Here is a 23,187-nt window from a genome sequence, read left to right as displayed (position 1 = left end):
TAACTGCTGGGCGCCGTGGGCGGGGCCTGGGGGTGGGCGGGGCCGGGCTCGAGGGGCACGTGGTCGCGGCTGGAACTCGCGGCTGACGCGACGCGGTGCCTGCTCGAGGTCCGTCCCGCCCCGTCGGGTCAGTGTGAATCCCGGCGCTTGTTGAGCTCGAGAAATTGTGGGAATACCGCAGCGGCTCTCTCGTTCCACATCCAGGGCTGTCGCCACTCCCAAACCACTTTTGTGTGAGGGAAGACGCGATGAGGCTAGCTGAACTACACGCCTGAGGAGGTAGGGCTGGGAAAGGGCGTTCTGTCAGAAGAGCGCTCAGGGGCTGGGGATGGAGGCCGGGCAGACAGAGGCTTTGGGGCTGTGGGTATGGGGACCGGTAGACTTCAGGGGATGCCAGAGGAGTGTGTGGGGGGGTGAGTCTCAACATTCCCTCCCTGCAGCTTCTTCATCCCTCCCTTGGAAGGAAGGATTCACACAATTTTGTTTGTGAATTTTGGTGTTTTTATTATTTATTTATTATTTATTTATTTATTATTTATTTATTTATTTTTGAGACAGAGAGTCACTGTGTAGCCTTGGCTGGCCTGGAGACTCACTATGTAGACCAGGCTGACCCCCCAATCTCTTTCTCTTGGGATCTGGACCCACCTTTCAAGCATTAATCCCATCCCTTTAAAGTAAGAACTGGGTCATTTACTTTTCATAACACCACTGAGCTATGGCGACAGCCCGACCAGCACAAGTCTCAGTGCTGGTGACCCAGCAGCACCCGCGGGTGAGCAGCAGCAGGGCATAAATGGGGCGAAAGGCCCACTTGACGGAACACTTCTTAGCGGGGGGTGGGTCCCTTACAGGACACAAAGGGATTCTCAGTCTTTAGGTCGTGTCAACGGATGGGCTTGGTGAGGCGTGAATTCACCTGATTTAAGTATATAAGTCAGTGAATTTTAATAAAATTTCAGAGTTGTACCCATATCATCACAGTCCTGCTTTGGGATATTTTAATGAACTGAAAAGGCAATGTTGGGCCTGAGAGGTGATTTGAGAGGGAGCCTCAGGGGACAGGTTTGCCCTACAAGCCTAACTACCTGAGTTTGAGTCCTGGAATCTATGTAAAAAGTCAGATGCTGTAGCGTGTGCATCTGTTAGCTCGGCTCTTCTGCAGTCACATGGGTGGTGAAGACAGGAAATGGGGCTAGAACGCCTGGACTAGCTAGTTTGGAGTATGTGGTCCAGCAATAGCAGCAAACAAGACCCTGCCTCAAACAAAGTGGAGAGGTGAGAACCCACTCCCAAAAGTTGTCCTCTGACCTCCACACACATTCTTTGCACACATGTGCCACATTCACACACACATAAAAAAAAATAAAGAAAAAAAAGCAGTCTAGTATCCACTATTTATAGTCAATTCTCACTCCTATTTCTGGACCTAGATAACCACTATTCTGATTGCCATCTCCATAACTTTGCCTTTTTCTGGCAATTCATATGGATAGAATCATATGATATGTGGCCCTTTTGGACTAGTCTCTTTCACTTAGATTACTTTGAGGTTCATCTGAGTTGTAGTATATATTAGTACTTCATTATTTTTTGTGGATAAATAATATTCCACCATATGAATATATTGTATTTTGTTTGTTTATTCATCACTTAGAATTATTTCCACTTTGAACACTATTCTGATAATGTATATAAGACTCTACAGACATTTTCATTTCTCTAAAGCAGATACTTTGAAGTGAAATTTTTGAGGGTATTATAAATTTATGTTTACGTTATAAGAAACTGCCAAAATATTATTAAAGTGGCTGTACTGTTCTTTTTTTTCCCACAACTGATAGTTTTTCCTCATGCACTCTAGCATTTGTTGTTTTTTTAACCTTTTTTTGTTTTGTCTTTGGTTTGGTTTTTTTGAGACAGTGTTTCTCTGTGTGACTGCCCTGGCTGTCCTGGCACTCTCTTTGTAGACCAGGCTGACTTCGAACTCAGAGGTCCACCTGCCTCTGCCTCCTGAGTGCTGGGATTAAAGGCCTGCACCACTACAGCCTGCTATTTGTTGTTTTTTAAATTATAGTCGTTTTACTACTGTTCTGAATGTGAAGTAGCAGCTCATGGAGGCTTCAGTTAATATTTCCATAATGACTGGTGCTGCTGTGTAGACCTTTTTCTTGTTATTTCTAGCTCTTCCTGTTTCTTCTTTGCTAAAATATCTGTTCAAATCCTTTACCCATTTTTAATATGGTTTGTGTGTCACTTAAAAATATTGAGTGATTAAAGTTCAAATTCTGAACAAAGGATTCTTTATTGGATGTATGGTTTATAATATTTTCTTGTAGTCTATTCTATTTTTCTTTTTATTTTTTCATTTTTTTCAGTGCTGGGGATTAAAATACCCAGGGCCAGCCGGGCGTGGTGGCGCACGCCTTTAATCCCAGCACTCGGGAGGCAGAGCCAGGCGGATCTTTGTGAGTTCGAGGCCAGCCTGGGCTACCAAGTGAGCTCCAGGAAAGGCGCAAAGCTACACAGAGAAACCCTGTCTCGAAAAAACCAAAAAAAAAAAAAAAAAAAAAAAAAAAAAAAAAATACCCAGGGCCATTTGCATGCTAGTCAAGTGCTTTACTACTGAGTTATATCCCTAGTGCTTCATTTTCTTTGTGTATGGGTGGGGAAGTGTTGTTGTAAAGTGTGTTCTCTGAGCAAAACAGTCACCATCTTCATCAGATCAGTTGTGATTGCTTGCAAGTGTCCACATATCATGTTTGTGGACTGTTGACATTCCCTCATAGAGGGAAGGGGTGAGGAGGGTCATTGGACCTTTACCTGGGTCTCCAACCATGCCTCCCAGCAATATGCAGTTATGCCCTAATTGCTTAGGGGCCCAGGTCTCAGGGAGAGGCTTTAGCGTATAGGCTGGGAAAGAAAAAGGGAAGGGCCTCTATCTCTGTGGCTTTGAGGAAGCCAACCTCCAGACCTTCTTGTGTGACAGCTGTGAATCACTCAGGATGCTGCCCATAACCCCTCATCTCTCACTCTGTAAATAAGCCTGACAAACTCATTGGTTTCCCAGAATGTACTTTGTGGAATCATATTTTGGTTTGTTATTGGGACCTTATAAAGAGATTCTTTCAATGGAAGGAATAATCATCTCTCTCTCTCTCTCTCTCTCTCTCTCTCTCTCTCTCTCTCTCTCGTGTGTGTGTGTGTGTGTGTGTGTGTGTGTGTGTGTGTGTGTGTGTGTTGTATGTAGAGGTTATGGGTGGATACTAGATGTCCTCCTCAGTTGAGTTTCATCTTAGTTTCTGAGACAGGGTCTTTCAATGAACTTGGAGCTTACCAATTTGGCTAGAATAGCTGGCTAACAAGCTCCAGAAACCCTCTTGTCGCTACCTCCCCAGCAACAGATAATGAATGCACACTGCCATGTCCAGCTTTTATGTGGGTGCTGGGCATCTGGGTGGTCCCAACCCAGGTCCCTATGTTTGCATGCCAAGCGTTTTACCTATTAAGCCTCTCCTCATCTACCTTTAATTTTTTCTTTAAAAAAAGATTTACTTTATTTTATATGCATTTGAGTGCTTGCCTGCATGGATGCATGTGCACAATATGTGTGCTGGCAACCACAGAGGCTGGAAGAGAACATAATATCCCCTGGAACTGGAGTTACAGACAGTTGTGAACCACCATGTGGATGATGGGAACTGAACTCCAGTTTTCTGCAAGATAGCTAGTGTTCTTAACCAATGAGCCATCTCTCCAGCCCCACTTTCATTTTCCTTAAAAATATTTTTTCTTTTGAGATTTATTTTATGAATATGGGTCTTTTGCCTGCTTGTATGCATGTGCATCAAAGGCATGCAGTACACATGGAGACCAATAGAAGACATGGATGTTTCGCCTGCTTGTATGTATGTACACCATATACTTGTAGTGCCTATGGAAGATAGAAGAGGGCATCAGATCCCCTGGGACTGGAGTTACTGACAGTTGTGAGCCTCCATGTGGGTTCTGGGAATAGAACCTGGGTCCTCTGGGAGAGCAGCAAGTGCTGTTAACCATGGAATCATCTCTCCATACTCTGCCCTTTAATTTTATTAATGGTGTTTTTTGAAGCAACAAGTCTTAAATTATGATGAAGTCCAGTTTAGTACTTTTTTCTATGAGTTGTGCTTTTGGTACATATATAATTTTTACCCAATTCAACATTTTTCTTCTGTCTTCTAATACTTAGTTTAATTTGTGTATATGCTATATGAGATATAAATTCATCTCTTTAGATACCATTTGTTTAAGACTATCATTTTTTCATTAGATGGCATTTGTACCATTGTCAAAAGTCAGTTGACTATAAGTATACAGAAATTAATTTCCGGTCTTTTAATTCTGTTCCATTGATCCATATGTATGGAATATGCTATACTTTCTTGATTATTATAAGTTTATGGTAAGTCTAGAAATTGAGAAGTATAGAAATAGTATACAAACTATGTTCTGTTCTTTCAAAGTTGCTTTGATATTCTAGGTTATTTATATTTCAAAAAATATGTAAAGTTCTACATAAAGACTTCTGGGGTTCTGATAGGAATTGAGTTAAATTTTTAGTTCAATTTGGGGAGAACTGCAATCCTAACAGTGTTGGAAGGCTAGAGAGATAGCCCAGTGATTAAGAAGGCTTGCTTCTCTTCTAGAGGACCTGAGTTTGGTTCCCAGCAACCACATTCAGGATCTCATCACTGCCTCCTCTTGGCCTCCACAGTCACCTGCTCACACAAGTGACACACACACACAGGCATATACACATATACATAAATAAAAGTAAATCTTAAGAAAGCATATTGGCTGGGTGGTGGTGTTGTACACCTTTAATTCTAGTACTCAGGAGGTAGAGGCAGGTGGATCTCTGTGAGTTCAAGGCCAGCCTGGTCTACAGAGTGAGTTCCAGGACAGCCAGGGCTACACGAAGGAATCCTGGGGGCGGGGGTGGGGGTGGGGGGTGGGAAGAGAAAGAAAGAAATGGTATTGGACTTTTGATTCATGAACATAGAATAGCTATATATTTATTTCAGTTTTCTTTAGTTTCTTTGTCTTTTTTTTTTTTTTCCTGTTGCTGTGATAAAATACTCTGACAAAATCTATTAAGGGATTATTGTGGCACACAGTTTCAGGGTACTGGGAAGTCCTGTCAGAAGGCCATTGAAGCAACTGCTTATGTTGCATCCACAATCAGGGAGCAGAGAATAATGATTGATAGGGCTTAACATTAGTAACGCCATTTTGTCTCAGTCCATCAATGAATTGCTTACAAGATAGTGATGAGTTCTGCATTTGAAATTTTGCACCAGGCTGCATTAGACTTCATGTTCCTACACCCTTATTTGGAAAATGTTCTTTCTGCAGCCAATCAGGACCTGACCAGCTAGCCTCACGCTTACTCCTATCCTATTACCTATAAAGCTCACTTCTGTAACTCTCCCTGGGGCTACATCTCCACCCATCCTGAGTGCAGCCTGGAGGATTTAATAAAAGCCTGCTCAGTACCTGGTTAGCATCTCCAGGCTATTTTCTTTCAGTGATTGCTGGTGTTTAGCTAGCTGTCTCTTTTTTATGGAGTCTAGGGCCCAAGAGCAGGAAATGGTGCCATCTACTTTTAGGGTAGTCTTCTTGCCTCAGTTAACCCAATCAAGACAGTCCCTCACAGGTGTACCCAGAAGCTTGTCTCCTAGGTGATATATATCCTAGGTGTCTATATTCTGACATGTTGGCAATCAGTATTAACTATCATGGTATTTATATCCTTTTTTCCCCTTCCTCCCTCCCCATCTCCCTTACTTCCTGCCTTCCTCCTTCCCCCAGCTCCTTTCTTGATTTTTTTTTTTTTTGAGACAAGGTCCTAAATATTCCAGCCTAGTTTCAATCCATCCTTCCTTCCTTTCCTTCTCTCTGCCTCCCTCCCTCCCTTTCTTTTTTTAAAGACAAGGTCTTATTATGTAGCCCTTGATTGGCCTGGACTTTACAATATAGACCTGGCTCGTTTGGAACTCAGAGATCTGCTTGCCTTTGCCTCCCAAGTGCTGGGATGAAAGGTGTGAACTACCACGCCCAGCTTGTTTAAGTCTTGAAGCATAGTTGAGAATGACTTTGAATTCAAGATTCTCTTGACTCCATCTCCCAAGTACTGGGATTGCAGCTGTGTACCACCAGGCCCGTTCAATCCTGCATTTCTTGTAACAAATGTATTAGATGTTTTATGCTAATATGAATGTAATAGTTTTCTGTTTCATTTTCAGGTTATTTATTGCTAGTGTATAGGAATATAGTTGACTTTTTCTCCTGTGACATTAATGAATTTACTAATTAATCCTAGTGGGGGATCTTTGTGGATTCTTCGGTATTTTCTACTGACAAGGGCAGATCATCTGTGCATGAAGAAAATCAGACCTGAGGGCCTGGTAATACACACCTTTAAATTCCAGTTATTTAGGAGTCTGAGGCAAGAGGATAAGGAATTCAAGGCCAGTTTGGACTACATAGGTCCCACTGCAAAAAAACAGACAACCAACATTCATTCATTCATTCATTCATTCATTCATTCATTCATTTATAGATTGAGTCTCTCTATGTAGCCCTTGTTTTCTTAGAAGTCAATATGTACATCAGACTAGTCTCCTGCTGGTATTAAAGGTGTGTGCCCCTTATGCCTGTCTCAATCACAATGTTTCAGTCAGGATTTCTGCCTCATGATACTGGCCATCAATGCAGCATTAAATAGAAATGACAGGAGAACCTTGGTTCCTTGTTTGGAATCTTTTATCATTAACTGTGTGGTGTATGGAGTTTTTGCAGTGCTGTAGATCCTAAACATGGGCCAGTGTGCTTTAGGCAGGGACTCTCCCACCATACTACATCCCCTTATGTAGGTCAGGCTGGCCTTGAACTTGCTGTATAGTGTAGAGGTAACCATCTTATTAAATAAGAACCACAGAGCCAATGTAAAGATAAAAGCCCAAGAGGTCAGAGCTAAGAGCCTTACCCTTCCTGCTTCAGCGATCCTCTTCAGCCAAGAGAGACCTATTTCCTGTGTGTTTGTCTTTATATAGACTTTCTGTTCTGCCTTCTCATTGGTTGTAAACCCAACCATATGACCGCCTCGTCACTGCCTGTCTGTACAGACCTCCAGGTCTTCTATGGTTGGTATTGAGATTAAAGGCATGTGTCTCCAATGCTGGCTGTGTCCTTGACCACACAGAGATCTACCTAACTCTGCCTACCAAGTTCTGGGATTAAAGGCATGCACCACAAACGCCCAGCTCTGCTATGGCTTACTATTAGCTCTGACCCCCAGGCAACTTTATTTATTAACATACAAATAAAAACATACTTCAGTACAAATAAAATATCACTATATTATAGATCAGAGTAGTTTCTTTTTTTTTCTTTTCTTTTTTCGAGACAGGGTTTCTCTGTGTAGCTTTGGAGCCTGCCCTGGAACTCACTCTGTAGACCAGGCTGGCCTCGAACTCACAGAGATCCGCCTGCCTCTGCCTCTGCCTCTGCCTCCCAAGTGCTGGGATTAAAGGCATGCACTTACTTCACTATACCCTATTTGGTGTTTGGAATTTGGTTGATGCTAGATGCTCTTTGTTAGGTTGAGGAAGTCCTGTTTTGTTACATTTATTTCTTCTTTTTTTAATCTTGAAAGGTTGCTGGATTTTGTCAAATGTTCTTCTGTGCATTAATTGATGTGGCCATGTGGTTTTATTTTTTATTCTATCAATATGTTGTATTAGTGTATATTTGGATATTAAGCCAATTTTTCATTCTTGGGATAAATCCCACAACACCATGTATAATCTTGTTACATTTTGCTGGATTTGTCTTGCTAATATTTTATTGAAAATATTTGTTCGTATCTTCATGAGGGATTTTGATCTCTAGTTTTCAGCTTTGTGCCTTTGAATTGGTACAAGATTTTGGCCTTATAGAGTGATTTAGGAAATGCTCTATTTTCTAGAATCATCTGTGTAGAAATGGTATCATTCTATTTGATTGAAAACATCTGTGTATGAGCTGTTCTTTTGGGAAGATTTTTAATTAATTCAAGTTCTTTACTTGTCTTAGATCTGCTTATATTTTTTGTTCCTTTTTGAGTCAGTTCTCATTCTTTTTAAGAATTTGTTTCACTTAAGTTGTCTAATTTGTTGACAAAAACTTACAGTATTATAGCATAATCTTTTTCATTTCTTTAAGCTTTGAGTGTGGCTGGCTAGTATGTCTGTTTCTGTTTCTCTCTTTTTTGAGGCAAGGTCTCTATGTAGCCCTTGGAACTTTCCTGTCCTGTAACTTTCTATGTAGATTAGGCTTGCCTCGAACTCACAGAGATCCACCTGCCACCTGCCTCTGGATTAAAGGCATGTGTCACCACATCCACTTCTTTCTCTTTCTCCCCTCACCCTATAGGGTTTTTCTGTGTATCCCTGGCTGTCCTAGAATTCTGTAGATCAGGCTGGCCTTGAATTCGAGATCCACCTGCCTCTGCCTCTGCCTCTCAAGTGTTGGGATTAATTAAGGTCATACACCACTAAGTAGGCTCCTATTCTTTTTCTTAATGGGGTTACAGGTATGTACTACTATGTCTGGCTGAATCTCCTATATATACATATATAAGTACATACTATATATATGTAATATTTTATAAATTTATAAATATATATTTAAATTTTTTTATGTGTATGACTGTTTTACCTACATATATTTCTGGTGTTTTCAGAGGCCAGAAGAGGGCATCAGACCCCCTGGAACAATAGTTATAGAGGATTGTGAGCTACCACTTAGGTGTTGAGAATTGTATCAGGATCTTTTGGAAGAACAGCCAGTGCTTTTACTACTGAACCATTGTTCTGCTCCTCTCATTTTTTGGATGAATCTAAAGTTTTGTTAATTTTTAAAATCTCCAAAAATAACCAATTTTTGGTTTCAATTTTTTTTTCTGTTTTTAATCTCATTGACTTCTGTGTAATTGTTATCCTTATTATTCTCTTCATCCAGCTTTTTTTGGAGTTAGTTTGTCATTTATAGTTTCTTCTTAAAATGGTTTTTATTTTTTTTTTAATTAATTTTTTTGAGACAGGGTTTCACTTTTTATCCTTAGCTGGCCTAGAACAAGATATGTAGACCAGGCTGGCCTTGAACTCTTAGAGATCTGTTCAATTCTGCCTTCCAAGTGCTGTGATTAAAAGGCATTCAAACCATGCCTGGGTAGTTATGTATGTGTGTGTGTGTGTGTGTGTGTGTGTGTGTGTGTGTGTGTGTGTGTGTGTGTGTTTGTGTGTGTGTAGGTGGGTGTTGTGTACTATGTGCATTTGAACACAGTGCCTGCAGAGGCCAGAATAGGGCATCAGAGTCTCTGGAGCTGGAGTTACAGGCGATTGTAAGTTACTGAATGTGGATTCTGGGAACTGAATTCCAGTCCTCTGCAAGAGCAATACTTGCTTTTAACCACTGAGCCATCTCTGTAGCCTTCCTATATATCTTTTTTAAAATTAAAAAAAAAATCAGTTACTTATGTATGTGGGGTGAAGTGGGGTGCAATTTGTAGGGTCTTTTGCCTTGGAGGTTCTGGGGATGGGATCAAATTCAGGTCATCATGCCTCTGTATATCTTTTTTATTTTTTTAATCTTTATTTTTTAGTGTCTATTCAAGTTCTTTGACTGTTTTGACTTGTGTGATATTGAATTTTAGTATCTAGTCTAGATATGAATTAGTAAAATGATATGAAGATAGTTTCTCTCATTCTGTGGTTGTACTTTTACCCTGTTGATAGTATTATTTGATATGTGAGATTTAAGCTTTTCATGAAGTCTAGTTTCTCTATCTTACCCTCTGTTCCTGTGCGTTGGTTACATTAAAAAATAATCATTGCCAAATTCAGTGTTTTGAAGCTTTTGTCTTGTGTTTTCTTCTAGAAGTTTTATTGCTTTAGGCCTTATATTTATATATTTAAGTCTTTGGTTCATACTGAGTTACTTTTTGTATGTGGTGTTAGATGAGTCCAGTTTCATTATTGGAACAATGATGGCTGCTTGCCATTTTCCATTACTGCAACAAACTGAGATAATCAGTTTATAAAGATGAAAGATGTATTTTTACTTAGTTCAGTATATAAGGTAATAGCTACCTTGCTCTTGGGCCTGTGGCAAGATAGTACATTGTGACAGGCAATATATAGAGGAGCACAGTTCCTTCCTCTCTGAGTGGGTTATGAAAGAAAAACTAGGATCTCACAATCTCCCATGACTAGAAAGCCTCCTACTGTGTCCCGTATCACCTCCTCCTGATAGCACCAAGATGGCAACTAAGCCTTTAGCACACAAGCCTTTGATGGACAGTCCTGATCCAAACTGGCTTGTAGAAATTTTTGTTTTCTGCAGAGTTCCTTTGTTTACATTTTTGTGATCAAAAGATACAATAAATAGAACAGAGATTCCAGTAATTGGAGTAAAGGTCTTTTTTGTACAAATTGTCTGCCATAAGCTTCATGTAAGCTGTCCCAGGAGTATAGTCACAGCTGCCTGACATGGGTGGGGAGAATGGGTAGCTTCTGCCATGCTAAGAGCTAAGTTTTACTAGTATATTGCAATTTGAATGTAATTGGCTCCCATAAGCTCATAGGGAATGGCACTATTGGGAGGTGTGGCTTTGTTGGAGTGGGTACGCCCTTGTTGGAGGAAGTGTGTCAGTGTGGGGGCGGGCTTTGAGGTCTCATATATGCTTAAGCCACGTCCAGTGTCTCAGACCACTTTCTGTTGCTTGCAGGTCAAGATGTAGGATGCTCAGCTCCTTCTCCAGCACCATGTCTGCCTGCATGCCACCATGTCCCACCATGATGATAATGGACTAAACCTCTGAAAATGTAAGCCATCCCAATTAAATGTTTTTTCTTTATAAGAGTTGTCATGGCCTAGTCATTGGGCATGGATATTGCACCACTTTAATCCCAGCACTCGGGCGGCAGAGGCAGGCAGATCTCTGTGAGTTTGAGGCCAGCCTGGTCTACAGAGCTATTTCCAGGACTGCCAGGGCAACACAGAGAAACCCTATTTTGAAACCCCCACCCCCCAAAAAGAAAACAAAACAAAAAAGAGTTGCCATGGTCATGGTGTCTCATCACAGCAATAGAAACCCTAACTAAGCCAGGTCTGTCCAAGCCTTACCTGGGAAGTAGCAATCCTTCAGTAAACTCCAGAGTTCCAAAACAGTTGCATCTAGCAGATTCTGCTTATGCAGTTATTGAGGAGAAGGGTTCCTGTTTTCTACTCTTCCATTGTATCAAAATCTTCCTCTTCCTCATGTTGAGGAGAAAACATGAAAGGCTCTACACAGTTTCCTGTTGCTCCCCTGTAGTAACTAAGGTAGCGAAGCCCTACTTTGGTGGATATTTGAAATGACACCTGATGGAACATGAACATGGAATATGGGAGAGGATCCTGAAAAAGAGATAGGCTCAGATTGTTATCTGAGGTGCCTGGAGTATGCTGATGTATAACAGGTACAGAAATGGATCTATTGCAGGTAAATCTGTTTCTTGGGATATGGGAGTTTTATTCCTTATTGTTACTGGGAAACATTGGACATGAAGTTGGTTGGGACAGAGGACACTCCTAATGTGAGAAAGGAGACAGTGACTACAGGTGGTTGGGATTGGAGCTGAACAACACAGGTGACTGGTAGAGAAGGCAAAAAAAGGCCAAGAGACTTTATGGAGGACAGCAGATTTCTTTGGTTGGTAGTAGGCCTTTTCAGTCAACCCATATATTATCATCATCTTTCTGCAGCTAAAGAAAGTAAAAGTAAGTTGCAGCAGAGGAACTCTTTAGTAAAGGTATAATTGTCAGGTATACTTTCTGATAGACAATGAGGGCAGACAGAAATGTATTGGAAAAGGTTTTGGAGTGATTTGCTTTAGACCTGATCCTATGAATAACTTCATCTTAGGCTACAACCAAATTACTCAACTGGCTTAAGTGTCAGTCTAAACTCCACATATTTTGAAAATTTTATGGTTATGTAGAAAGTGTTAGAAAGAATTACAATTCTATAGTGCTAAAGTATTAAGAACTAGGTGTGGTGCCATATATCTAACCCCAGTATTAAAGAGACAAAGGCAGGAGGATCATGAGTAGAGACTGTTGAAGGATATATGAATGGAAGGAAGGGAAAAGAAAGAAAAATGCATAAAGGCAAGGGATTAGGCTCAGTTGGGTAGAGTGCTTGCCTAGTACGCATGAAGATCTGGGTTTGATCCCCAGCACCACACTGAGTGTGGTGGCACATGCCTGTAATCCCAGCACTCAGTAAGTGAAGGCAGGAAGTTCAATTCAAGGTTATTCATGGACATATAGGGAGTTCAGGGCCACACTGGGCCTGTGACACTGCCTCTTTTCCCCACATAAGAAAAAAATAAATTTCTTTTTAAATCATTTTATATTGTGGTAGAGGTATATGCCTTTAATCCCAATACTCAGGAGGCAGAAGCAGTTAGATCTCTGAGTTCAGGGCCAGCCTGGTCTGTGGAGTGAGTTCCAGGATAGCCAGGCCTACACAGAGAAACTCTGTCTCAAAACAATAACAATAATAAAAAAAAAAACCCAAAATTTTTATATTTATGTGTATGGGTGTTTTGCTTACATGCATGCCTGATGCCTTTAGAGGCCAGAAGATGGTGTCAGATCCCTTAGGACTGGAGTTACAGACAGTTGTAAATCTGTCATGTGGTTTCTGGGGATTGAATATTGCTCCTTTTAAAGAGCAGCCAATGCTCTTAACAACTGAGCTAGTTCTCCAGTTTAAGAAAAATAATTAAAAAGAACAACAACAGGTGTTGTGGCTTATGCCTGTAATCTCAGCACTTGAGAAACTGAGGCAGGGGGATAACTGTGAGTTCAAACCCAGCTTGGTCTGCATAGTAAGTTCTAGGACAGACTAGGTTACAGAGTAAGAGCCTAGCAAAAAATAAAAACATTAAGAACTGTTTCTAAAGTATAAATTTCTCATAAAGCTATAATGGAAATTACAAGAAAGACAAGATTTAATTTACCATGACATTTTCATAAGACATTTTGACTATATACATGACTGTTGAGCAGTGAGATTCATGTACAGCCCATGTAGCTGCCACATGTCCTACAGGTGTGTGGTTGTTTGAATAGGTATGGCTCCCATAGACTGATTTGTTTGAATGCTTGGCCCATAGGAAGTGGCACTTTTAGGAGATGTGGCCTTGTTAGAGTAGATATGACCTTGATGGAGGAAGTGTGTCACTGTTGGGGCGGGCTTTGAGGTCTCAGAAGCTCAAGTCAGTACACTCTGTTGCCTGAGGATCAAGATGTAGATCTCAGCTCCTTCTCCAGCACCATGTCTGCCTGCATGCCAACATGCTCCCTGCCATGACAATAATGGACTAAACCTCTAAAACGGTAAGCCAGCCCCAGTTAAATATTTTCCTTTTTAAGAGTTGCTATGGTCATGGTGTCTCTTCACAGCAATAGAAACCCTAACTGAGACAAGGTACCATTATTCAAGCATTCTCAGTGCCTTTTTCTGTTCACCCTCTGTGTGATACTGATTAAATCCAGTGTATTTGTTTTGTAAGAAGACAGAATATTTTCACCCCAAAAGATGATAGTCTGTTTATCTTCATCCTCTGAAAGCATTTCCTGCTAGACAGTTGACACAGAGCTTTGGCACAGCTTCAGGAAACTATTTGCTTCTGTTTACCCCTTAGTAGATCCAACTCCCTAGGAACTGGGATGAAGGGGTCTCCTTGAACTCCTTCGTATTTAGAACTTCTTCATAGAACATCTCAGCACTGTGCCATGTGTCTGAGCAATGGGAACCCTGTCTGTGAGGGGGAAAGGTATCTGCTTTAGTAATAGGCTAGGGAAAATGAGTTAATTTGATGGAATGTACTCGAATATTTTGTAAGATTTCAGATAAGTCTGAAAGCTCAATTAGGGGCTGGTGAGATAGCTCAGTAGGTAAGGCCCTTACCACCAAGCTTGACGACCTGAGTTCAATCCTCAGGTGACACATGGTAGGAGAGAACTAACTCTTGCAAGTTGTCTTCTGACCTCCAAATGTGCACACTCAATATGTACACACACACACACACTAAATGTAATTAATAATTTTAAAAGGGGTAGGGGGCAGAGAGATGGTTCAGAGGTTAAAAGAACTGGCTACTCTTCCAGAGGTTCTGGGTTCAATTTCCAGCAACCACATGGTGGCTCACAACCATCTATAATGAGATCTGGTTCTTCCCTCTTCTGTTGTGCAAGCAAACACACAGGCAGAACATGTATACATAATAAATAAATCTTAAAAAAAATTTTTTTTAAGAAGCCAAGCATGGTGGCATATGCCTTTAATCCCAGTATTCTGGAGGAAGAGACAGGTGGATCTCTATGAGTTCAAGGCTAGCCTGGTCTACGTAGAAAGTTCCAGGCCAAACAGGCCTACAGAGTGAGATCTTGTCTCAAAAAACAAAAGGAGAACAAACAGTAGGGACTGTAGAGATTGCTTAATGCTTAATAGCTCTTTCAGAAGCTCCCAGCATCCACATGACAATTCACAACCAATAGTAATAACAGTTCCAGGGGACTTGATGCTCTCTTAAGGCCTCTATGGGCACTTCATGCACATAGTACACAGACACTCTTGCAGGCAAAACACTCATACACATAAAATCAAAATAAATCTTTAAAAAAAGCCAACTTAAAAGACAGTGAACTTGAGATACAAAAAGACACAATCACTTAATACTACTGTTAGTTGTGAGCAGGTTTCTGTCTTCTCTACATAGTATTGTTATATAAACTCTACTTAATTTCTTTATCCTGCTCGAAGCTCTAAAGAAGATTCTACAACTTAGGTAAGCAGCAGAACTGCAGGCAGCACTGGCTGGGGAGGAAGGACATAAGTCATAGACATGAAAATGAACAGCATGGGAATAGTGGCAAGAGAAGGAATTTATTGTGAGTCTTGGGCCAGAGGTCTGATGCCACCCAAATGTTTCAGACCGAGAGTGTATCTGTGGCCCAAACTCAGAATAAGGTCACAGATTAGAAAATCCAGTGGCCTGTGAAAGGCAAGAATCAGTGCAAACATCAGGTCATGGGAAAAAAGTAAAGGATGTAATACAAATACCAGTGGGAAGTAAATGGGAAGAATATATAAATGGCCTCAGTTTAGAGACTCACATGTAATTTCTATCATTAGAATCTGGCCCTGGAGCAACCTCAGCCAGGCAGCACCCTTTGGAACCCTTTGAATTTACATGAGATCATGTACACACAAATGGATAGTGGACTACCTGAGCCAGTTTAGAAGAAAAAAAGAAGTAAGGATTCATGTTGCTGTAGTTGCACAGATGGACTTCATTAATGAGAAAATAAAAGTTTAAAAATATTAAGTAACTTGGGTCCTGAAAGATGACTCAGCAGGTGAAATACTTGGCTGTCAAGCCTGGTGACCTGAGTTTAGTCTCCAGGACCCACATCTGGAAGGTGGTTAACTGACTCCTTCAGGCTGTTCTCTGATCTACACACACACACACACACACACACACACACACACACACACACACACACATACACACACACACACACACACACACCTATACATACATATAAACAAACACACACAGGTTTTTAAAAAAGAATACAGCTCCTTGCTGGGATGTTGGCTAGTGGATAAGAATGTATGCTTATATAAGGACAATAACCTGAGTTTGAATCCCCAGTATTCATGTTAAGAAAAAAAAGGACAGATGTAGTAGTGGAGTGGTAACCCCAGTGCTGTGGGGGATGGAGACAAGAGGATTGCCAGGGCTTGTTCACTGCCAACCTCGATCTAGTGGTTCAGCAAGAGACCCTGCTTGAAGGAATAAGGCAGAGATGATAAAGCATAACACACAGTATTTTCTTTGGTTCTGTGCACAGACCTTCACACCTCTGTCTCTTTCACCCCTCTCCAAAGACAACCACAATTAAAACAAGAATCACTCCCTTAGTTTTTTTTTTTTTTTTTTTTAAGATATTACTGTGTTGCTCTGGTTGGCCTGGAACCCAGTATATAGACCAGGCTGGTATTGAACTCACAGAGATTCACTTGCTTCTGCTTGCTGAGTGCTAGGATTAAAGGCATGTATCACTATGCCCAGCCAACCTCTTAGTTCTTTTGGACATTATAAGTCTCTTACATCTTTCTCCTTGTGAGATTTCAGTCATATCCTTTTCTTTCACACCCTGAAACTGAAGGCTTCTGAGATGGAGAGCTTCCTGCTTTGAGAGAAACAGAAGGCTGCATAGCTTGCTGAGTGAGGTCTCTAGAGTTCTGCCAGGGATTTAGCAAATCCTGGGTTCCCCCTAGTTCCATTAGTTACCTTGATCTTGTGGGTGGCTGCCTGGTGGTCTGTTTATGACTTTTTACCTTTGACTTGAAGTCCTATTGACTTCTGGATTGCTTGTTCCTGCAGCCATCTGATCATGAGGACTGACTTAACCCAATCCCACAACTCTAATGTACCTCATTTTTTAGGACTTCTACCTGCATAGAGGAAATGGAGACTAGGAAATCCAAAGAAGCAGGATGACACCAGCAGATAACTGAGCCTGGTCCTTTCTGTCAGTCAATAAATTACTATTAGCATCCTCTCAGGCACTAAACTCACCCTGGACTCCCTACAAGGATTATCATGGGAAGGGCCCTTAAAAATAGGACTGTTGTTGGGCAGAGTGGTGCATGCCTTTAATCCCAGCACTCGGGAGGCAGAACACTCTGAGTTTGAAGCCAGCCAGGGCTATTAGTGAGACTTGTCCAAAAAAATTGTGTGTGTGTGTGTGTGTTTGCGTGTGCAGGGATTGGCAGTGTGGCTAAGTTGATAGAGTACTTACTAAGCATACATGAAGCCCTGAGTTCAAGTCTCTAGTACTGCATATAGTGGCATACATCTATAATCCCAGTACTTAGGAGGTCATTTTTTTGATATATAATGAGGCCAGACTGGGCTATGTGAGATCCTTTCTCAAAAAAAAAAAAAAAAAAAAGTTAAGCAAGTTCACAAATAATAAAAATAATTGAATTGAAACAGGAAGGAGTGAGGGAATCACTCCCAACTGAGGCAGAGCCCCATCACAGCTTTCAGATGCAACTACAGCTTTATAGACCTACAGAAATGTCCTAGAAGTATAAGACACAAGGAAATTATTGGCCCATCTAAGGCTTCTGGAAATGGACTGCACACAGAACAAATGGGTTGTAAAAATAATGCTTAAGTCAGCCACAAAACATTAATAAAAAGTTTAGGTAAGTGAAATTTTGAAGATGATGGAATCTAAGTGATAACTTCCTTATAACCTACAGATAATCTCCCCTTTAAAAGGGTTAATTGTAGTGGTGATTATAAAGAGAAAAAGCCTATGATGAAAGTGTGGTAAAGGACTGTGCTCTTTGTTGAGCAAGTTAAAACAAGCTGGTCTGTAAGCAATTATTATCTTCATCAAAATTCTTAGCTCTAATGTTTTGGTTTCAATGGCCCAGCACGTATGCCTTCTCAAACAATTGGATGGATTTAAAACACTTACGAGATGTTTGTGCTTATATCTTAACATAGCATCAGTTCAACAGGAAGGTGGGGGGAGAAAGATTTGGCATTAAGGCTTAGTTAAAAAAAAAACAAAACTAAACAAAAAGCCCACAAGGCCTAACCCGTGCATACAAATGACATTCTTTATTCAGCCTTACAATGCCCATAGCAGCAAAGATCCATACAGATTCAGGGCTGTCTTTTCTTTACTCCTTAATCACTGAAAAAAGTGGTCAGCAGCTGGCATGCTTGGGGTGCTTGGGTGTTACCCACTGCTAACATATTTGTATGAGGGATACTTTCTAAAAAGATTTCGCTTTGCCTTCTCCCCCCCCCCCATGTTTTGTTTTGTTTTTTATCTTTTCAAAAAACACATGTTCTGTCTTCTAAGTAAATTTTTGGGTGCCTGCTTGGGAGAACAAGCGATTTGAAAACTGAATTAGCATTTCAAATTCTGATTTATATATGTGCAAGTGACTCTGAAGAATGTGTCTTTGGATTAGATTGGAAAAACTAGAAATACATATACATATATGTATATATACATGTGTAGGTATATATATATATATATACATGTTTACATTTCTAATTACATTCTGTGCTTAATGATGGATTACACTGTCAAATATTTCTATTGTATGTTCATTTGAAATGCCTATACTTTGGAGCTGGCTAAGAACATGTTCTGCTCTTGCAGAGGACCCGAGTTCCCAGCATTCATGTCAGGTGGTTTACAATTGCCTGTAATTCCAGCTCCATGGGATCTGACACCTCTTGGGGCACCTGCACTTGTGTGCACACTCCTACTCCAGAAACCAACACACATATACAAAGTTAAAGATGATTTTTAAAATCTTTAAAAAAGAAATGACAGTAATTTGACAGCTACAGCTATAGCTATAGGTAGTTGCAAGATATTGAAGGTGGAGCTGATGCTAACAGAAAGGTGACTAGCCTATACTTTCAAGAGCCTTCCAGTGTCTGCTTAGTTCATAGATTGGGTGATGGTGAGTATTGGTGAGCAAGCATCCTGAGATATGACTATCTCAGAAAATGACTTGTCCACTCTGCCTAAGACAGGAAGAAATCGGAGAAGGCTTGACTAAAGGCTTGACATTTGTATTGAACCTATTTAGTTGTTAACTTTTGTGATATTTTCTGGTAACAAGTCGTTATGAGATTGGAGCATAGAATGCTTTAAGCCAGAACAGAGGTGTAAAGTTTACAGTATCTGGTATTTCCAGGTACAGATGCCTCACAAGTAAATTGAAAGTTCATGTCTAGAAAATACAAGAGATAAGTTAGAGCTCTAGAGATAATAGTTTGACAAGATCAATATATTTAACTGAAGTTATGTAAACAGATAAAATGCCTATATGTAGGAAAGAGCCAAAAGGAAAATTTTCTACTTGAAAACTACACAGAAGAGGATTCAGTAATGAAAGACACTGATGAGTGGTCATAGAGATGGGAAAAGGAGTTGATAGAGAGGCTGGGAGCACAGAGGTCAAGTAAAGAGCTCGGATGCTACAGGAAAAATGAACAAGCCGAGCATTTGGAAAATAAAAACTGGAATAGCTGAAGCCAGGCATGGTACAAGCCTGTAACTGCAGTGCTTTGGAGGTAGAGGGAAGAAGATCAGAAGTTGAAGGTTATCCTGTCTACATATGGACTTTGAGACCAGCCTGTGATACATGAGACTCTGTCCCAAAGCAAGCAAGCAACAACAAACAAAACCAAATTTATAAACAAAAAGAAAAAGACCTGGGTATCCAGATTACCAAAGACTGTTTGAAGAGGTACCCATAGTACACTACATCATCTGGAGCTTCAGAGAAAGACCATACAAGTTTCCAAAGACAGAAGTGTATATTATATTCTCAACTGCAGTATGTGAAAGCACATGTATAATTAGTAAAATGACGCCTTCTACAATCTGCAGGAACATTGTATTTTTCTCTGTACTTTTTCAGCCAGACTATCAACCCAATGGGTGAATAGATTGAGGTTGTTTTCAGCCTGCAGAGAACAAAATGGTATCACTGATCACCCTTCTCAGAAGACCACAGGGAAAGGTACTCAAAGAAATAAGAGGCTCAAACAAGAAAGGGTGCAAGATCCAGGAGATCCAAGAGGTCTTCTATCCCAAGAGAATAAACTGTTTGTATCAGGAGGTGGGAGAATGAAGGGCTATTTTGATGTGGCAGGGGAAAGCTGAGGGAGATTACAGTCTGTTTTCACTAAAGTGGTGAAGTCAAGGTTCCCATTGACATTAAAGAGATGGTTGTTTGTTTTTTTAACATTTACTTCATTGTAATTTTAACGAGTCAGGACAGGAACTCAAACAGCAAGAACCTGGAGGGAGGAGCTGATGAAGAAGTCATGGAGGGTACTGCTTCCTGGCTTGTTTCCCTTGTCTTGCTCAGCCTGCTTTCTTATAGAACCCAGGACCACCAGCCTAGGGATAGCACCATCAACAATGTGTTGAGTCCTGCCTCATCAATTACTAATTAAGAAAATGCCCTGTAGGCTTTGCCTACAGACCAATGTTATGGAGGCATTTTCTTAATTAAGGGTCCATCCTCTCCAATGACTTTAACTTATCAAGTTGACTAAAAACTATTCAGCACATCAAACGAGCCTCTCGGATCCTATTTTCACCTCCTATGCATCCATAGCACCTGGCATCTCAGCTCACTTGTTCTCATAGCTGACCCAACCAACAGCATCAGTGAAGTTATCCCAATGCTTTCCTTAAGTGAACTATTGTTACTATTAGCCTAGTATTTAGAATAAAATACCAGATATTGTAGCACAAAACATAAGGACCTAGGTCTAATTTAACCTTTTCATGAACTGGTTATTGGAAGAAAATTTTGATTTTCTGTATTACATCTTTGGTATTCTTTGAAAGGGGAGAGTAAAAGGTATGAATGGAGTTCAAGCCTTGGAAACTGAATCTGCTGTGGAAAGGGGGCTAGAGAAAGCAGCACAGTTGTTCTCTCATAGAAACTAGTAACTTGTCTTAATTTTTTGTAAAACTCTCAAGTGTAGTAACATTTGAAAATAATTATTGAAATCCAAATGAGATTTACTAGGCAAGATTCCCATTAATTCTCATTCTCTCTCTCTCTCTCTCTCTCTCTCTCTCTCTCTCTCTCTCTCTCTCTCTCTCTCTGCTATAGTTTTTCTAATAACCCTATAAATTGTTAATTGTAGTAACCAGGATTACCAGTTAATATTTCTTTTGAAATCCTTGTAGAGCTAAATAAAATCTTTCCTTTATCCAGTAGAAAATTTTAGGCTATGAGAGAAAAATGTGTGCTCTTTGTGCATCTCCACATACCAAAAATTTCCTACAGATTTCCACTCTTTGTCAGTCAACACTAACATTATTTGGAAGCAACAGAAATAAAAATCAGGAAGTTATTAACAAGCACATGGAGTGTTTTTATAACCACATCTGCATGCTAACCCACACTGCTTGTTGCGATTTTTGTTGTCTGGAATTATACAGAGAAACACCAATAAGTAAATGCATTGTCTCACTCATATTCTGTTGCTATGAAGAGATGCCATAACCATGGCAACTCTTATAAAGGAAGCCATTTAATTGGGGGCTTGCTTTCAGGGGCATTCTCATCATGGTGGGGACCATGATGGCAGGCATGGCAGCATGGTGCTGGAGAAATAGCTGAGAGCTACATCCTGATTCACAGGCAGAGAGAGAAACTGAGTTTGGTGTGGGCTTTTGAAGCTTCAAAAGCCACTCCCAGTGACACACTTTCTCCAATAAGGCCACATCTACTGCCAAGGCCACACCCCCCCCCAATTCTTCTAAAATAGTGCTACTCCCTAATGACTAAGCATTCAAATATATGAGTCTATGGGGGCCATTTTGGTATTTCGAGACAGGGTTTCTCTGTGTAACCTTGGTGTCCTGAAACTTGCTCTGTAGACCAGGTTGGCCTTGAACTCATAAAGATCCACCTCCTAGGCCTCTGAATGCTGGTATTAAAGTCATGCACTACCACTGCCCAGTCCTATGGGGGCCATTCTTATTTAAAACACCACATGCAGGATGCAGTTCTGCTAATCCTACTAATTGATTGAGGTAGTGCACCACTCTTTAGCTTTGCTCTAAAATAGTTACTCTTAATTTTTTTGAGATCATGAACCTCTTTGAGAATATGTTGAAAGATGTGAACCTTTCCTCTTTGAAATGAATTCAATATATATTAACAGTTCTGCATTTTCCATTGAGCATCTCTGGAAGAATACATAATTTGCAGTGATTTCCCAAAAAGAGGAGAACTGATGGGCAAGAATGAGAGGAAAGGTTTGGGGAGGGAAATGGCTTAGTGAGTAAAATGCTTGCCATACAAGTGTGAGGGCTTGAGTTCAAATCCCAAGAACCCATATAAAGCTGGATGCTGTAGCATGCATCTGTTTCTAAGTGCTCCCTATGAGGAGATGGGAAGCTGACACAGAAGAATCCTTGAAGGCCAGCTAGTTTGACCTATGTAGTAGTAGTGAACAACAAAGAGAGCCTGCCTCAAACAAGGTGGAAGGAGAAGACTACTCTGGAGCTAGTCCTGTGACCACAAAGGCACAGTGGCGCATGTATACTTGAACACAAATGAACAAGCACATGCATACAAAATTGGGGGAGGGGGTGCTTATTTTTCCCTGTATATTAATTTGTATTGTTTTTAAAAGTGTAATCAGGTATGTCTTACCTATATTGTATATAAAAATGCTTTTTAAATCAATGTAAAAAAAGCTTTTCATATAATTTATAGAACAGTGTTCTGAATTTCCTATTTCTTGAAATTTAAAAAATGAAATCTTGGAGTGGTGAGATTGCTGAGCTAATGCTAAAGTCATTTCCTACCAAGCCTGATGACCTGAGTTAAGTCCCTAGAACCCAAATGATACAAAGAGAAGGACTCCAGCAAGTTGTCTTCTGACCTCCACATTTGTGCTGTGGTATATGTGTACTCACCCACATACATACACAATAAGTAAGTAAGTAAATATTTAAAAAAAAATTATTTAAACAGTTTTTAATCAGATATACATTTAGTTAGTTTTTCTGGATTACAGGTTAGTATGAAATCAGTAGTTTCAGTAGAGTGGTATAGCAATTTCCTCAGAGTTAAAATGGCCCTTTTGGAGGGGAGCTTTTTGTTTTGTTTTGGTTTGGTTTTGGTTTTTTTTGAGACAGGGTTTCTCTATGTAGTTTTGGTGCCTGACCTGGATCTTGCTCTGTAACCCAGGCTGGCCTTGAACTCACAGAGATCCGCCTGGTTCTGCCTCCCAAGTGCTGGGATTAAAGGCATGTGCCACCACTGCCCAGCTGGAGGGGAACTCTTTAAGACACTGGATGTTCTAAGAGGAGAGGAAAACATTCAGGCAAACTCTTAAGCTTAGGAAGTAAACAACCCAAAGGCTTCAGGAAGTCCCTGAAATCGATAAGATATACTAGGTTCTTTCCTCTACAAGCACACAAACTGTAAGGATAGCAGAGACATTCTCAAATAAG

At 40.5% G+C, this 23,187-nt stretch overlaps 1 protein-coding gene across 4 annotated transcripts in view; it reads left to right on the top strand.

Annotated features, from left to right (window-relative positions):
* Nucleotides 1–34: 34 nt before the first annotated feature.
* Dennd2b (DENN domain containing 2B) overlaps nucleotides 35–23,187 on the top strand; it is a 189,805-nt gene continuing 166,652 nt past the window's right edge. For all 4 annotated transcript variants that reach the window (XM_076563433.1, XM_076563434.1, XM_076563437.1 and 1 more), the window contains exons 1-2: nucleotides 35–279; nucleotides 10,814–10,910. In XM_076563433.1, the coding sequence (XP_076419548.1) occupies nucleotides 10,909–10,910 (2 nt within the window). In that variant the 5' untranslated portion in view covers nucleotides 35–279; nucleotides 10,814–10,908. The remainder of the gene's footprint in view (nucleotides 280–10,813; nucleotides 10,911–23,187) is intronic.

This window comes from Peromyscus maniculatus, chromosome 1 (genome assembly GCF_049852395.1).
Source record: "Peromyscus maniculatus bairdii isolate BWxNUB_F1_BW_parent chromosome 1, HU_Pman_BW_mat_3.1, whole genome shotgun sequence".
Lineage (NCBI taxonomy): Eukaryota > Metazoa > Chordata > Mammalia > Rodentia > Cricetidae > Peromyscus > Peromyscus maniculatus.
The sequence above is the reverse complement of the archived record's forward strand: the minus strand, read 5'-3'. Positions and strand labels throughout refer to the sequence as shown.